Below are 16779 nucleotides of genomic sequence, written 5' to 3'. Positions count from 1 at the left end.
TGGACAGAGATCCCATACTGGAGGGTTTGCGTGGCCTTCTAAATCCTTTGTCCCTGCACAACATGGTCCTTTGAAGATTGGAAGGCCCTAAAACAGGAGTTCTCAATCAAGTCCTATCCTTTTTGAGTATCTGGATCTCTTTTGGCTTACAGCTAGGCCATTGAGTGGGGAAGACTGCTGCACAGCTGTGGTGTCCACACTTCTAATAGCACACAGAGGTTCTGCCTCCTTGGCATATGTACAGGTCTAGCATGTCTCTTGAATCCTGGTGTGGCAACTGAAACTTACCTGCATAGTGGGTGGATGTTCCTTCAAGTCTGGTTTTCCTGCCGAGGGAGGCAAGGGAGGGAATTGAGTTGGGTCTGCCTCTCAGTTCCCATAAGGTACAAGACATGGCACTGGCCTATCCCAGAGTTGTATGAGTGCTTCCTCCATGGCAGCTCATGCAGACATTTTATGTTTTGTTTTGTTTTGTTTTTTTGAGGGGCTTGAAGTCGCTATGACATCCTCCTAGACTGTGATAATGGGAAATGGAACTTGATATACCGCATTTCTGAGGTTTTTGCAACTACATTCAAAGCGGTTTACATATATTCAGGTACTTATTTTGTACCAGGGGCAATTTAGGGTTAAATGACTTGCCCAGAGTCACAAGGAGCTGCAGTGGGAATCAAACTCAGTTCCCTAGGATCAAAGTCCAGTGCACTAACCACTAGGCTACTCCTCTGCTCCAATGGAACCTACATTTGGTTTTCAAGTTCTTGGTAGGTCCGCCTCTCAAACTGTTAAGTTCAACTTTTAAAGATTTATTGCAGAAGGCAGTTTTCCTAGTGGTGATTTGCCTGTTCAAATGTGTCTCGGAGTTGTAGGACCTCTTATGTAGAGATTGTTTTTCCCTCTCAATGGACTCAGTCTCCTTGTTTTTTCTTGCTGAAGGGACTTTTGCCTTTCCAGTTCAATCAAGCAGTGTGTCTTCTGGCCCTTTCTGGAGGGAAACTGGCAGTTGCAAGATTCTTCATGCATGGTTGGTTGTAGTCTTACTTTGCTACTTGGAGGTAATCAATTCATTTTGTAAATGGGATCATCTCTTTATTTTTACATAGTACTCCATGGAAAGGGGAAGTAGTCTCTGGGTCTTCCGTATCTTCCTGGATCAGGGATGTGATTGAGAGACGCCTGTCTTTTGCATTGGAAAAAAAGGCTGCTGAACATCCCTGTATGCTTCCATTTTTGTTTGACACGTGTCTTAAACCTGTTAACCTCCAGTTTTTTGAGTGAATCATTATTGATTATGATCTTTTTCACATGTTAAAGTGAGTTTTTCACATTCCAACAATTGCGAGCTGTCCATATTTATCTTAATGATGAAACCATGTGAACTCTGCATGCATTTTTTATTTCCAAATTGGACTATTGTAATGTAGTCTATGCCAGACTTCCACTTCAGTGTTTGACACATCTTCAGACCTTACAAAATACTGCTTGATTTTTGGTCATGTTGCTAGGGTTTGATCGTACCTGCATTGGCTCCTATTGCTTTTCATTTTCAGTTTTAGATCCTGTTGACCTAGATCCCTTATATTCCATTCCAGTCCTTGAGGTCCTCCCCTCAACTTCTGGTCTTTTCCTCACCAGTGATAGCCTGTCTTCAGTCTACCAGACAAACAGCATACTTCTTTGTGGTACCTTTTTCCTTTGGAATCATCTCCTCTGAGATATATGGACAGCGATGTCCCTTCCAGCATTTAAATCTTCTCTCAAGATACATTTTTTTCCATGTGACTTTCAAGGATTTGGGCTTGGGGCCAGTTGACTGATTAAGCACCTGTGCCTGCTGTCTTATTTGACTCTAATGTTCTATTTGGCCTGCTTTCTGCTTTGTATGAGTGTTTATCTTTTCTATCTGATATTATAGTTCTTTTATTTTATGTTTTTATTAATAGTAAACCACTTTGGTCTGTGCATCAGTTAAGGTGGTATATTGAGCACAAATAAACTAAAGGAATACTCCACAAGAGCTCAGGCAGTGTCTTGACAGAGGCTAGAATGATATCTCCGGAAGATACCTGTAGGGCAGCAACCTGGTCTTCCCTGCTGTCTTCTTTTGAGCACTGCAGATTGGATGTTCAGGTGAAATAGGACAGCCCCCTTGAGAGGGTGGATTTCAGTTGTCTTCCTCCTATCCTATCCTCTTACCTGGACTGGTCAAGCAGGAAGATAAGGATAGTTCAGTTTTTTTATAACTTGTTAATTCCCTTCCTTTGAGCCTCGCTAGACCAGTCCATGTCCTACCCCGGAAGAGTGGTGACAGGCAGTTGTATTCCTTCACATTCTTAGGCTTGTGAAATACTGTCTAGTCTCAGGATTTCAGCAGAATTTGAGGCTACACCCTGAACCAGTGAGGGGATTTGTTTGCCTGTTTGGTTTGTTATTTCTCTTTATATTGTGACTCCAGAATGGGAACAGTTTTACTATTAGCTTGGACAAAAGCATACTGACATGTTTCAGGACTGTACCAAATCTTACATTGGTGATGTTGCTGAAAGTTAGTGATCTCTACCTCCATCTGCTAATTGGGGAGCACTTCCCCTTTCTGGACTAGTCTAGCAAGACTCAAGGAAAGGAAATTATCGGGTAAGAAATGTCAACATATTGTTAAACAGTAGTAGTACTGTGGGGGCGGGAAGAGAGGAAAACAGAAGGGGAAATGAGAACTGACGGGTGTGTGAATAATGGTGTATTTCTTAAGCTGCTTGCATTTTCCTAAGCTCATGATATATTTAGTTTACTTTCTGTGCTTCTCTGTAACGGTGCATTTATATGGTTTCAAATGTAGCCTGTCAAATTGGCACTGAATGCAGATCCTATGTGCATGTGTGAGAAAACAGGCACCCTCTGACCTGAGTAAATAGAGAGGAAGTGACAGCATTGCTTCATAACCAAAAGCTTTACTGATAAAAGTCGAGAGCTTTGCAGCAGTGGTGTAATTGTTCACCTATTCCGATTGACCGAAGCATTTAAAGAGCTGGGTTTGTTTGTGCTATTCTAGCCCCCTTGATCTGATTTACTGCTTTATCATCTGTTTTACTGACAGAGGCCATGCTGCAGCCTAGCTGTAAGTAGTCCTGCTGGTATTACACTGATAAAAGTGCTCAGGATAGCATAAGAACAGAAAATTGTACTATCAATCTCTTTCATTTCAAGCCTCTCTCATTTAGAGGTATGCAAAGGAATCAGAATGGTGCTAAAATGATTTGTACAACCTGTAATCTGGAATTTGTATTTCTTTATGAAATGGCAAGGCTGCTCCTCTCTTTCCCCCTCCCCCCGAGCCACTCTTGGGGTGTAATTCTATAAGGGGCCATCTAGTTTTGGGCGATAGGAAGGTGTGTAAATGGCAGTATTCTAGTCATTTATGCCCCTAAGTAGTCACTTATGCACATAAATTACTCCTTATAGAATACAGACTAGTGTGTACTTTGCCAATGGGCGTGAGCATGTAGGAATTTAGGTGGAGCACACAGATACGTGCATAAATCATATAATGCTATCATTTACTTGTGTATGTGCTAACATCTAGGTGTGAGGATTTGCACCAGCCACAGGACTGATGTAAGTGATCACGCCTTAATGTATGTGCCTTTTCAGCCATTTGTGTAGTGGTATGTAAAAATAGACTCCTAGTTTTCTTATACTAACCCAGACCTGGACAAATCAGATCCAGGGACCACCTCTAAAATGTCCAATGCCAATACCTATTCTCCCTCAGGAGAAAAGCGTGGTTTGCTGTTTTTAGAGTTGCTGTTCAAACAGCATGTATTGCCCCTTGAAACCATAAAGCAGTGCTAGAAGTAGCAGAAGAAAGGTATGTTAATCTGCTCTTCTGCTAGTTAGGTGTGAGTAAATGTGGGGCAGGGTAGCTGAGTGTGTCAAGCCAGGGAGCAGTGGGAGATCCCAGATGCAATGAGGTGATTTCTAAATTCCATGGCAACCTGGTATCCAGGATTTATCCAACCTTGCACTAATGGGTTTTTTCATCCTGCTTTTTTTTTTCACCTATCCTGTAGTTAACAATTGGGCTTCTCTTGTGAATAAATTCTTGCTAGAAAGTTTTATACACTGCTGTGGTTACCTCTGATATGCCCGAATCTGCTTTGCAGACAGACTTCAGTGTGTAAATCCTCTCTATGGATCTGTTTCTAACTAAAATAGCATGCTAGAGTGCAAAAACCGAATGCTCAGTGGTTTGTACAGTTCTTGGAATGGTGCCAAACTCATTTTTGGGCTTCGGGGAATGAGCTACCAAAACTCACAACCAGAGCTTGAGGATAACAATTCATATAAACAAAAAACAAAATCCTCTTCTCGTAGATAGTACTGTAATACAGTCCCTTAGCTGCACACTTATCCAACACTTATTTAACAGGAAATTATCAAAAAATTGGAGGAAAAGCCTCAACAGACCCTATTCATTTAGGCACACAGCCATTGATTTAAGGAGCACTTGCTGTCATCATTGGCACGGGGGAATGAAGCCACTAGTTTCATCTTGTTGGAAATCGGTGTGGATTAAAGTAAATTCCTAGATTCTGAGGTCAAACTGGCTTCTTTCTTTCTAAGAATTGCTGGTTTAAATTGCCCTATAAGAGAACTGAATGACTTTTAATTGTCCATTCAGGAACAGACCAGTTTTTCTGTAGTGGTTGGTCCCATGTTCACTTATCATCTGCTACCAGGTTCCTGATTTTTTTTTAATCATTAATAGGGTTCTTCCATGCAGATGATCCAAGCCTCAAAGTTGTAACTTGGCATTTCCAAATTAGAACAGAAAGAAATGAATTAAGCATTTTGTCAGATGGCAAAATCAAATTGCTTGCAGAATTGTGCAGAGGGTGTAGTGATGGCCTTTACCATACCTGACTTGTAGCGCTGTACTTTTAAATCAGCTGGTGATGTTTTCAAGAAGAACCTATAATGCACAGCAAATTGAATAACATCAGCTTCAGGAAAATAATTTTTTCTTTGCATAAAACCATGTGTGTTTTAGAAACTGGTTTGGAGGTGAGTTAATTTTAAAACCTAGCCAGTTGTGCTTTAAATCATGGTAAAGCTGACTTCAGGACTCAGGTCTCCATTTCATCCACTGATATTTGCTTTGACTTTCTTACTTGGAAATGTAGAGGTATAGTCAAGTTAAAGTTTGTGTGTGCATACCTTGAGTCTAGGTTTACAATTTATATGTGTGCAGTTGACTTTTGGCTTATTCTCTGTTCTAAAAAAAAAAAAGTGAAATATGCCATATGTTTTGAACTAGTTTGTTGGTTCAAATGTAGCTGGGAATGACAGTCGTTAACATTTCCTGCATTCTGCTGTTCTCCGAGGACAAGCTGGCCACATTCTGACATGTGGGTGATGTCCTGCACGTTGCCCAATGCAGAGCTTAAGCAAGCTACTAGAGCTTTAAGAGCATGCGCAAGTGCCTTCCCACCCACCGCAGGAGCGCGGGACCATCAGTCTCTTCTCATCCGCAGTCAGGAGAGAATATGATTGTCTCACGCTCCTCGCAGAGGGCCCTGTTTACTAAGGCGTGTTAGCATTTTTAACACGCCTACAATTAGTGCGTGCGCGCTGTTTAGGCACCTGTAGGGATATTTTAGGCGTGTACACAACTCACATTAAAAAAGTTAATGCACCTATAGTACGGCTTAGTAAGCAGGGCCCAGAGTTTGGTGCGTGAGCGTACTTTTTCATGAGAGGTTTGCTTTTGGCAAAGCCCCCTGTCAAACCTCCATCTGTGTCATGGAACCTCAACGTTGTCCTCACCCAGCTGATGAAAGTTTTTTTTGGAGCCACTGGATTCCTGTCATCTGAAGTACTTGACCTGGAAGGTCCTATTATTGGTGGCTGTTATTTCAGTTCTCAGGGTCAGTGAGCTTCAGGCCCAAGTGGTGCATCCACCTTGCATGGAATTTTATCATAATAGAGTAGCTCTCTGTGTGCACCATAAGCTCCTGCCTAAGGTTGTGTCGTAGTTCCATCAGAACCAGTCGATCATTTTCAACATTCTTTCCCAAACCATATGTCTATTCTGACGAAAGCGCACTTAAGAAATTGGACTGCAAGTGAGCATTGGCTGCCTACTTGGAGCAGACTAGGCCTTACGGACAGTCCACTCAGCTTTTTGTTTTTTGATCCCAACAGGATGTGGGTTGCTTTCGGGAAAACACACAATTTCCAGTTGACTGGCAGATTGCATTTCATTCACTTATGCCCAGGCTGGGCTGACTGTTGAGTGTCATGTCAAGGATCACAAATTCAGAGCCATGGCTGCTTCTGTAGCCCACTTGAGGTCAGCCTTCATTGAAGAAATTTTGCAAGGCTGCAACATGATCTTCATTCCACACATTCACATCTCATTACTGCCTTGAGCAGAATACCCGACACGATAGTTGGTTTAGACAGGTCTGCAGAATTTGTTTGGTGTCTAGAATCCAACTCCACCAAACTAGGCCCAATTTATCCTGTTCCAGGCTGCACTCTCACCCAGTTGTATAGCTTAAGGTTAATTACTATTTTGTCCTCGCTGTTTTGAGGCCCAATTGACCTATGGTGATGGTTTTTGGTGAGCCTAGTGTCGTGTTCCCTGGTTACGCAAGGTATGGGCATCTGAGGATATGGCGGCCATCTTGGATTTGGGCATCTCCAGGATAGGGCGGCCATCTCAGAAGTGGGCGCCTTAGGTTGGGGTGGCCATCTTGGAGCTGGGCAGCCTCAGGAAGGAAGCCCATATTTGGGCTTGAGGGTGTCTCCGGTGGGGGCAGCCATCTTGAAGACAGCTGTGCATGTTTGGGCTTAATTCCTGTCCTATTTAAAGCCCTGCCTCCAGTCCTTCCACGCTTCGGCTTCTATTCAGTTTCCTGGGTAGTTGCAGTGCTTCTGATTTTGCTACTATTTGCTGCCTGGTTTTGACCTCTGCCTGATCCTGAACTTGCTACTGTTTGCTGCCTGGTATTGACCTCTGCCTGTTCCTGTCTCCTCTGCTGTCTGCTTCTGGTCCTCGTTTCTCCCGTGGCTAGGCCAGACCCCATGGACTTTGTTCTGGACTCAGTTCTTCCTGCTGTTGGCTTCCTGCACCTGGGGGCTCAACCCCTGGGGAACGGAGGGTGACAACGGGGGAACTCGGGGTTGGCTGACAGCTTGGGGAGGAACTCTCCTCCATCGAGTACAAGGGCTCACATTCCTTCTCAGCGGGCCTGACAGCCTGGTAGCTAGGGTTTCCCACATTTGAGAATATGGCCTGCTTGTCCTCAGAGTAAATGAAGATACTTAGCTGTAGCAGGTATTCTCCAAGGAGAATACCGTTCATTCTCACATACCCTTCCACCTCCCCTTGGGGTTGTCTCCTTTTTGTGGTACGCTATAGTATTGTACTGATGGTCCCACGCTCTAGCAGCAGGCACTCACGCATGCTCGGTGGGGACGCTGCACGTTCTCTTAAAGCTCTAGTAGCTTGTTTAAGCTGTGCACATGGCGACATGGGTGACATTGCTCACATGTGAGAATGCCTGTAGCAGGTATTCTCCGAGGCCTGCTGTCCTTAGAGAATACCTGCTACAGGCATGTATCTTCGGTTTACCAGAAACAGTTCTAAGCAGATCACAAATAAAAGAACTAGATAGTTATCGAGGAATCACTATATGTTTAGAATCTAAAAATTACAATAAAAATTTAGTGGCTTGAATAAGCTTTCAATTGTGTAAACCGTATTTGTGAAATAAAAAGTTTATTTTCTTACAGATTTCCTAAAAATCATATAATTGGAAATTGATCAAAGCTTAATTGATTTTGCTTTTCACGTTTTAGCTGCCTGAAAAGCAAGTGAATGTTTTTAAGAAATGTCTTCCCCTTTGAAGTTGGAATGGAAAATATCGAATTATTACATAAGGAATATCTCTGACCATAAGAAAATTAAAATCACACATATACAGTGCTGCAGTGCCATAAATAACTTTGAATAATATACAATAAAATTTAAACACAATCCGAGCCTCTAGTGGAGTTATTCGATCAATTTTGCACAATGGAAAAAATCAAACAGCTGTGTTTTGAATAGTTTGCCCAAAATACTTTTATGAAGAAATTATAATCTGAATAGGACATTGCGATATACAATCTGTGATAGTATGAAGGATTGAACTAATAACCTAAAGTGTTTTGGCTCAAAACAATTTATGAATCAAACATAGTTTCCGCATGATCAGAAATGTTTTCTTTGTCAACAGATTTATTTGAGGTTCAAGCGACATAGAATGATGAAATAAAATACCCAGAATCTGAATTATTTAGGAGAATTTAATCTCTGAATATTTTGTGGAAAGCAATTCCTATATGTAGAGTCAGGCTTTACTCTTACCATTAAAAACTTAAGACTCCTTTTTCTAAGCAGCGCTACGGATTAGCATGAGCTGAATGTGAAGAAGCCCATTCAGTTCCCATGGGCTTCTTTTTATTCCAGCACACGCTAATTGGTAGCACTGCTTTGTAAAAGGAGCCCTTCGTTTTGTCATTGTTTATCTTCAGTTGATGTTTTTCAACATCCAGGCTTCCATTAGGCTTTTACATTTGTGTATCGTATCCAACAACATTTCAAAAGACCCATATGTCGGTATTATAACTGTGATATCGTCTGCATAAATAAAATTTTATAGTCCTCATTTTCAGTTTTCCAACCGAGAAAATATACGTAAACATTAAATATATGTGACAGCGGAGAGCCTTGAGGCACTCTGCAAGAATTTTTCCATCCATCAGAGAGAATACCATTCATTTTAATTCTATGTTCTACCAGAAAGAAAACAACGGAACCAATTAAGAACATTGCCTGAGATTCCCAAGTCTTCTAATATTTGCCAAACAATATAATGATCTACCAGATCGAAAGCGCACGATAAATCAAATCGTAGTATTGTTTACCCTCACTGAGAAATGTTCTACGTGTATCTAATAAGGATCCTACCACCTTCTCAGTACTAAAATTTGAACACAAACCTGTCTGTAAATTATGTAATATATCAACGTATCCAAGAACTCGACTGATTGTTTTGCAACTAACACTTCTATAGGTTTAACAAAAAATGGGATAGATGCTACTGGTCCATAACTGGTTACAATTTGGTAAGATTACTTTCTTAAAGAAACCGACCTATGTGAAATTAATGAGGTAGCCCCAATACTGAAACATCACCATCCTTACAGATCACCCTGGACTAATTTACAAACTCCCCGATAGAGAACTTGGTCGAGACACACAGGTGGGGCAGTCTTAGCAAGCTTGGAATGCCACTTAGGATAAATGGAGAGCCATAGCTTCTGTTGCTTTCCATGAGCACAAAAAAAAAATTAAGTATGATAAGCACTTGCATTTTTAACAAATGCATGCATTTGGGGATGGTAACTGATGATCAGTTTTCTGATTTCCTTTCTTTAGGTTATGGCATCAAACAAGAACCATCAAAGTTGACTACTCTGTTCAAACTCAAAAAATTGCCTGAGGAGAAAAGATTACAGGTAAGCTGCCCAGTGCATAATATATAAGCATCAGAGAAGGCATCATGTTCATTTTCAGTAGACTGTGTAAAACTGGGATGACCAAATCCATACAACTTCTCAGTCTTTCATGTATATTCAGTTTCAAGTGTTGTATAGACCAGTGTTTCCCAAGTCTGTCCTGGATTACCCCCTTGCCAGTCAGGTTTTCACGATATCCAAAATGAATACATATGAAAGAGATTTGCATACAATGGAGACAGTGTTCATTATGGATATCCTGAAAACCTGACTAGCAAGGGGGTACTCTAGGTCCGACTTGGGAAACATTGGTATAGACATTTTTCCATATTTTGCATTAAGAATTTTAAGACATTTCAATAGGGAAAATTATCCATGCACTTAGGGCAGAATATACTTTGCTTGTAATGTACATAGTTTTCCATTAGAGGTGGTTAAATATATCTAATCCTACTAGGTTTCCAAACAGATATATCTTAGCCAGGGCTACTGTGTATCTTAAGTATAAACTTGTTGAATAAAATCAACCTCTAAACTCCTTAGTAAGTAAAAGTGAACTACTAGCCCTTAGTGTGTTTGTGTGTGTGTGGGTGGGTGGGGAGGGGGGCGGTTAGTTTTATTTACTAACCTGTAGTTGTAATTAATTCACATTAGTGTGTTTTAATGAGATAGATTGGGTTTGGATTTTGGATTTCTCATGCCTTTTTTTCAGTTGTAGCTCAAAGCAAGTTACATACAGATATAGTAGGTATTTCCATGTCCCCGCGAAGGGCATACAATCTGCAGGGCCGCCGAGAGACTGAGCCGGGCCTGCAGCAAGGCCGCCCCCAGGGCCCCGCCACCGCTGCCCCCCCAATCGCTACTCAGGCCGCTGGCGCCGCAGTCCCCAGTCTCACCCGCCCTCCCACGGCTCCGTCGACAGCCCCTCGCCGTCTGCCACCAGGCCCCCTGCATTCAAATCAATTCGGCAGCGCCTCACCTCCATGTGAAAGCACTTTATGGGAATCATTATTCAGAAATTGGAATTCCTTTTGTGTGATCAAACTGCAAGCGTAAGCTGCTCCAGTAAGTTGAAAAATACGTGCCTTTAAAGTCTCTGTAGGATCAATGTCTAATTCCACATAATCCAGAGGATTGTTCAATTGGCGGTACACTTCCTGCTTGTAGGCCACACGGTCCTGCACCACCACAGCACCTCCCTTATCGGCTCTGCGAATAACCAACTGGGTGTTATCTTTTAACCCACAAAGAGTTTCGTACTCACAGGCCAACAGATTGTGCCAGTGGTGGCCCACCGTGCATTCCATGTTCTCCAGGTCCCTCAGGACTACTTGTCTAAATATTGCTAGTGTCAGGACCATTGGGCTGGGGGGACACCACGTAGACTTCAAATTCACCCTTGATCTATCTTCTGCATGGTCTTCTTGGTCTGCAAAAAATATCTTTATTTGAAGCTTACGTAAGAATCTCTCTAAATCAACCTTACTCTGAAATAAATCATGTTTTTGGGAGGGCACAGAAGATAAACCCCTAGACAGCAGCTTCAGTTCCAGCGATGACGGTGTCACTCCCGACAGGTTAATCACCGTAGAGCCAAGGATCACTAGATCTGGGTCTGTGGTTGCCCTTGCCTGGTTGATGGGCCTTGTTGGTCCACTTGTTGCGTCCTTCTTTTGCCTCTCCTGGACCGCCCACCTCGCCCTCTGCCTCTCCTTCCTCGAGCATCCCCTAAGGAGCATCTTCTGAACCAGAGGAACTCTCATCAGATCGGTCACCTTCATCGCCTTCAAAAGGAGGCACAGTGTATCTCTTGTTTGGTAGATTTGTGTAGATTGACTAATTTGAAGGGATCTCCCCTTGTGTTTAGATTTAGTTCATGTGCTAACTTTGCCATTAGCACGTGGCCATTAAAACAAAATATTACGCTTGAGCACTTTCCGACACCTATTTTGTAGGCAGTAGGGGCCCATGCAATAATCTTGTGCTAATCTGCACACAGAAATGTAGATGTACTAATTGATTACTGCAGCGACACCCATACTCCACCCCCCAGACACTCCCCTTCTGCGCTAAAATGTTAAAAATTTTTAGTGAGTGGTTTGTGCACATAGATTGAAAAATTACCGCAGGACCACTGAATGCATCCCGCGGTAAACTGTTTTAAGCTGCAGTAAGCACACAATCACTTACCACAGCTTAGTTAAAAGAATCCCAAAATAAGTTACTTTGTTTTTGATATACTGATCATCAAATATTGTCTCAGCAGTTTACAAATTAAAACAGAGCAGTGGTTCTCAACTAGTGTGTTGCCAAACATTTGTCAGACGGCACCTTTATGCTATATTTAAAATGTGTGTGGTGGGTTGGGGAGAGTTGAGAACCATCGCCTTAACTATTCCCTACTCCTGTCATCAACCCCAACTGGAGATGTGGCAGGACTGTGGCACACCGCTTTCCTCCACCCCAGCAGTCTCCACCATTGCATCTGTATTCCTCTTACTTCATTGTCAGCAGCAGTGAAAAGATATATGGGTTTTTTTCTTTGTTCAGCTGCGGATTGTAGTGTTCATTGTGTCAAGTGCATGAACGTTATCTGTTACGTCTGTTAGAACAGAAGAAAAGTCGAGAACCACTGAAATAGAGTAAAGAAATGAAATTACATCATCTTAAAAAAGTAAAGCTAAAATGGCAAAGTGAAATCAAAATGGCAAAAAGAGGACTGACAGGAATGGCCCTTGATAAATTAAAAAAAAAAGGACTTGAAACATTTTTCAAAAAGCATTCAACTAATGAATAGATCTGTGGGAATTGGTAATAAGTTGGGTTGAGTATTCTCAGTGCTTTTTTTGTGCCGGTACGCAACGGTACGGCGTACCGGCACCTTTTTTTTTTTTGCTCCCCCCGCCCCGTGAGCCCATGTCCCGCACGCAGTGCCAGCCCCCATTTCCGGCCGCTGCTGCTTCTCCTGTTGAGCAGCAGCGGCCGCTACACAAAGAAAAAGATTTTTTTAAAAATTCAAACCTGGCTGAAACGCGGCACCCCGGCACTGTAGACAGCCATTAGGCATTGGCTGTTGCCCCGCAGCCGCTCCTCCTCTTGCCTCTACGTCACTGCGCTCCTCCGGGGTCTTCCTCCAGGGGCAGTGACGTAGAGGCAAGAGGAGGAGCGGTTGCGGGGCAACAGCCAATGCCTAATGGCTGTCTACAGTGCCGGGGTGCCGCGTTTCAGCCAGGTTTCAATTTTTTTTTAATCTTCTTTTTCTTTGTGTAGCGGCCGCTGCTGCTCAACAACAGGAGAAGCAGCAGCGGCCGGAAATAGGGGCTGGTGCCGCGTGCGTTGCGTCTTTGCGCCATTCGCGCCAAACTTGGCAGGGAGAGGGAATCCAACAGAGGGAAGGATTGGGGAGAGAGAGAAAGAGGGAAGGATTGGGGAGAGAGAGAAAGAGGGAAACCAACAGAGGGAAGGATTGGGGAAAGAGGGAAAACAACAGAGGGAAGGATTGGGGAGAGAGAGGGAAAACAGCAGAGGGAAGAATTGGGGGGAGAGAGAAAGAGGGAAAACAACAGAGGGAAGGATTGGGGAAAGAGAGAAAGAGGGAAACCAACAGAGGGAAGGATTGGGGGGAGAGAGAGAAAGAGGGAAACCAACAGAGGGAAGGATTGGGGAGAGAGAGAGAGAGGGAAAACAACAGAGGGAAGGATTGGGGAGAGAGAGGGAAAACAACAGAGGGAAGGATTGGGGAGAGAGAGGGAAAACAACAGAGGGAAGGATTGGGGAGAGAGAGGGAAAACAATAGAGGGAAGGATTGGGGAGAGAGAGAAAGAGGGAAAACAACAGAGGGAAGGATTGGGGAGAGAGAGAAAGAGGGAAACCAACAGAGGGAAGGATTGGGGAAAGAGAGAAAGAGGGAAAACAACAGAGGGAAGGATTTGGGAGAGAGAGGGAAAACAACAGAGGGAAGGATTGGGGAGAGAGAGAAAGAGGGAAACCAACAGAGGGAAGGATTGGGGAGAGAGGGAAACCAACAGAGGGAAGGATTGGGGAAAGAGGGAAAACAACAGAGGGTAGGATTGGGGAGAGAGAGGGAAAACAACAGAGGGAAGGATTGGGGAGAGAGAGAAAGAAAGAGGGAAAACAACAGAGGGAAGGATTGGGGAGAGAGAGAGAGGGAAAACAGAGGGAAGGATTGGGGAGAGAGGGAAAACAACAGAGGGAAGGATTGGGGAGAGAGAGAAAGAGGGAAAACAACAGGGAAGGATTGGGGAGAGAGAGGGAAAAACAGATGGAAGGATGGGGAGAGAGAGGGAAACACAGATGGAAGGATTGGGGAGAGAGGGGAAAACAGATGGAAGGATGGGGATAGAGAGAGAGGGAAAACAGGGAAGGATTGGGGAGAGAGAGAGGGAAAACAACAGAGGGAAGGATTGGGGAGAGAGGGGAAAACAGATGGAAGGATGGGGAGAGAGAGGGAAAAACAGATGGAAGGATTGGGGAAAGAGAGAGGGAAAACAGATGGAAGGATGGGGAGAGAGAGGGGGAAAACAGATGGAAGGATGGGGAGAGAGAGAGGGAAGATGCTGGATGGAAGAATGCAGAAAGAAATAGGGGAGACACTGGAAGGATGGGGAGAGAAAGCAGAGCTGCTGGATGGAAAAGGGGACTAGAGAAAGACTGGAGAATAAGAGGAAGGGGCATGGGGAGAACAAGGGTGAGGAAAAGATGAAAAGCCACAGGTAGATGAAGGAAATTAAAGAATGGATAGTAAGAATGAATTAAATCTGGATAGAGAGAGAGAGCCTGAAAAATATTGAAGAAAGCAAAGAAAAAGGAGACAAAAATGACAAATGGCACAGAAGAGTTAAGCGAAAAGAAAAGAAAGCAGAATCACAGACTGGGACCAATATGAAAAGAAAAACAGTCACCAGACAACAAAGGTAGAAAAAAATCATTTTATTTTCATTTTAGTGTTTGTAATTATGTCCAATTTGAGAATTTACATTGGCTGTCTTATTTTGCACTGGGTATACTGGAGCTGTAAGAGCTTACAGAGATTATTTATAATGAAAAAAAATCACGTTATTTTTTTCTCCTATAGTACTATAATATTTTCAATGATGTCTGTTTATATGTGCCATGGCTGGTATAGGGGGTGTGGTTAATGTGGGTGTGGCTATCATAGGGGTGGAGCCATATGTGGTGACCACGCCCATAATGAGTACCAGCACCTTTTTTTCTACAAAAAAAGCACTGAGTATTCTGGACAATTAAATAGCCCTTTCTATTACCAATTCCCACAGACCTATTCATTAGTTGAATGCTTTTTGAAAAATGTTTCAAGTCCTTTTTTTTTTTAATTTATAAAGGGCCATTCCTGTCAGTCCTCTTTTTGCCATTTTGATTTCACTTCATTTAATTTGAGTCCAGTTGCCTGTTTGGCAAATAGATACATGGTGCATGATGTATGTGAAAATGTCCAGACTTCTCAAAACTCCCAGAATTTTACAGTTCACTTGTGTAATTAACGTGTACATCTTTAAGGGGGAACCATATGCTGCCCCATCCCGCTCGATGTACATAAGTGTGTGTTTATACCCAGTACACTAGCAGTCTATAAAGACGATGGTGCAGGGATGAGGGATTTAGATTTGTTAGGAATTGGGCAACATACTGGGAAATGGGGGGAGCCCTGTTCCGAAAGGAAGGTCTTCACTTATGTACTTAGGCATAAGCACTTATGCCAGTCATACAGCTGGCGTAACTGCTTGCACCTAAATGCTGTAGGTACGTCCCTTACTTAAAATATGCTATAAGTTACATGTGTGTATGCGTGCCACCTACACTCTGCCTGTATGTAAACCTATCTGTGAAATACATGCATATATGCATATTTAGAGAACAGCGCTTAGGTGCATTTTTGGCACTCATGCACACATATACGTGTATATACTAGTATTACAACCATGCACATAACTGGTGTGTAAATGTTAGCAGGAGCAAAAAAGGAGTGGGAACAGAACCAGGCTCTTCAAGGACAGACTGGAAACAGTCAAATTCCAGAAATTCAATTTATTGAAGACTCTTCAAGATGCCCTGTTTCAGCACTGTAAGTGCCTTCCTCAGGAGTCTATATAGAAATAAATCATTTATAGAACATATAAAAAACATTAGATTAAAAACATATATAAAGGATTTAAACAATTGAATAGTAATAAAACAGAATGAGTGGATAATTATTAAAAAATGACGAAGAGCTAGTGTAGTCACAACATATAAAATAATATGGAATACAATACCTTCTAAAAACATATATGTGTAGTAGTTAAAGTAATAAAAACAAATAGATAAATAATGGCACAAAATGGGTAATAAACGCATAAGGTAATATGGAATACATTGGCTAATATGTTAAATGACATTTAAAATGTAACTTATACATCGTAGGAAAAAAACATATGGGTCGTCATTAAAGTAATAAAATGCAAATTGATGAGATACAAAGTGGCTAATATATGCATAAGTTATTTAAAATGAACCTTAAACATTAAAAACATGATCAATGGTTGAGGATGTGCAAGTAACTGTGGTGCTGTAAAGTATTGTATTTAGATTATGATTGTGAAGTACTCATGACATTTACAACGTAGCTTGAGAAATGAATGGTAGTGGATAGTGCATTTTACAAAACCTGAAAAAATGGATGAAACTAACCTTGTTACTTTGTCTCAGGGAGCTGCTTGACAAAGCTGGCCAGATAGTCACTTGTCAATAAATGTTCTGGTCTAAAAAATGAAATAGCAGTGAAGAGTGGGATGGCAAACAACTAAACTGCACTGTGTAGATGTTAGCAACTACTTTAAACAATTATCTCTAGTGCATCTAGGCTCAGTAGGCTGTCACTGTACCAGTGGCGTGCCGAGGGCGGGGCGGTGGAGACGGTCTAGCGTAGATGCATGCTGCAGAGGGGTGCATGGAGCAGCCATGAGGCTATCAGCTCCGCCGGTTCCCTGCTCCCTCTGATGTTACTTCCTGTTCCGGGGCAGAGGGAGCAGCGAACCGGCAGAGTCGACGGTCGTGCCGCTGCTCCCAGCACTCCAGGAGGTAAGAGCAATGCACCCAGGGGAGGGGAGTGTGTTGCTTGGAGGTGATGCACTGGATGGGGGGACGATGCTGCACCCGGGTGGGGGGGGGAGTGCACAGCGGCAATCTGCCCTG

General features: G+C 42.8%; 1 protein-coding gene across 4 annotated transcripts in view; it reads left to right on the top strand.

Annotated features, from left to right (window-relative positions):
- Positions 1 to 16779, top strand: part of CHST10 (carbohydrate sulfotransferase 10) — a 115263-nt gene that overhangs the window by 69549 nt on the left and 28935 nt on the right. For all 4 annotated transcript variants that reach the window (XM_030201423.1, XM_030201420.1, XM_030201421.1 and 1 more), the window contains one exon: positions 9488 to 9567. In XM_030201423.1, the coding sequence (XP_030057283.1) occupies positions 9488 to 9567 (80 nt within the window). The remainder of the gene's footprint in view (positions 1 to 9487; positions 9568 to 16779) is intronic.

The sequence above is a fragment of the Microcaecilia unicolor genome, chromosome 4 (genome assembly GCF_901765095.1).
Source record: "Microcaecilia unicolor chromosome 4, aMicUni1.1, whole genome shotgun sequence".
NCBI classification, from domain to species: Eukaryota; Metazoa; Chordata; class Amphibia; order Gymnophiona; family Siphonopidae; genus Microcaecilia; species Microcaecilia unicolor.
The sequence above is the reverse complement of the archived record's forward strand: the minus strand, read 5'-3'. Positions and strand labels throughout refer to the sequence as shown.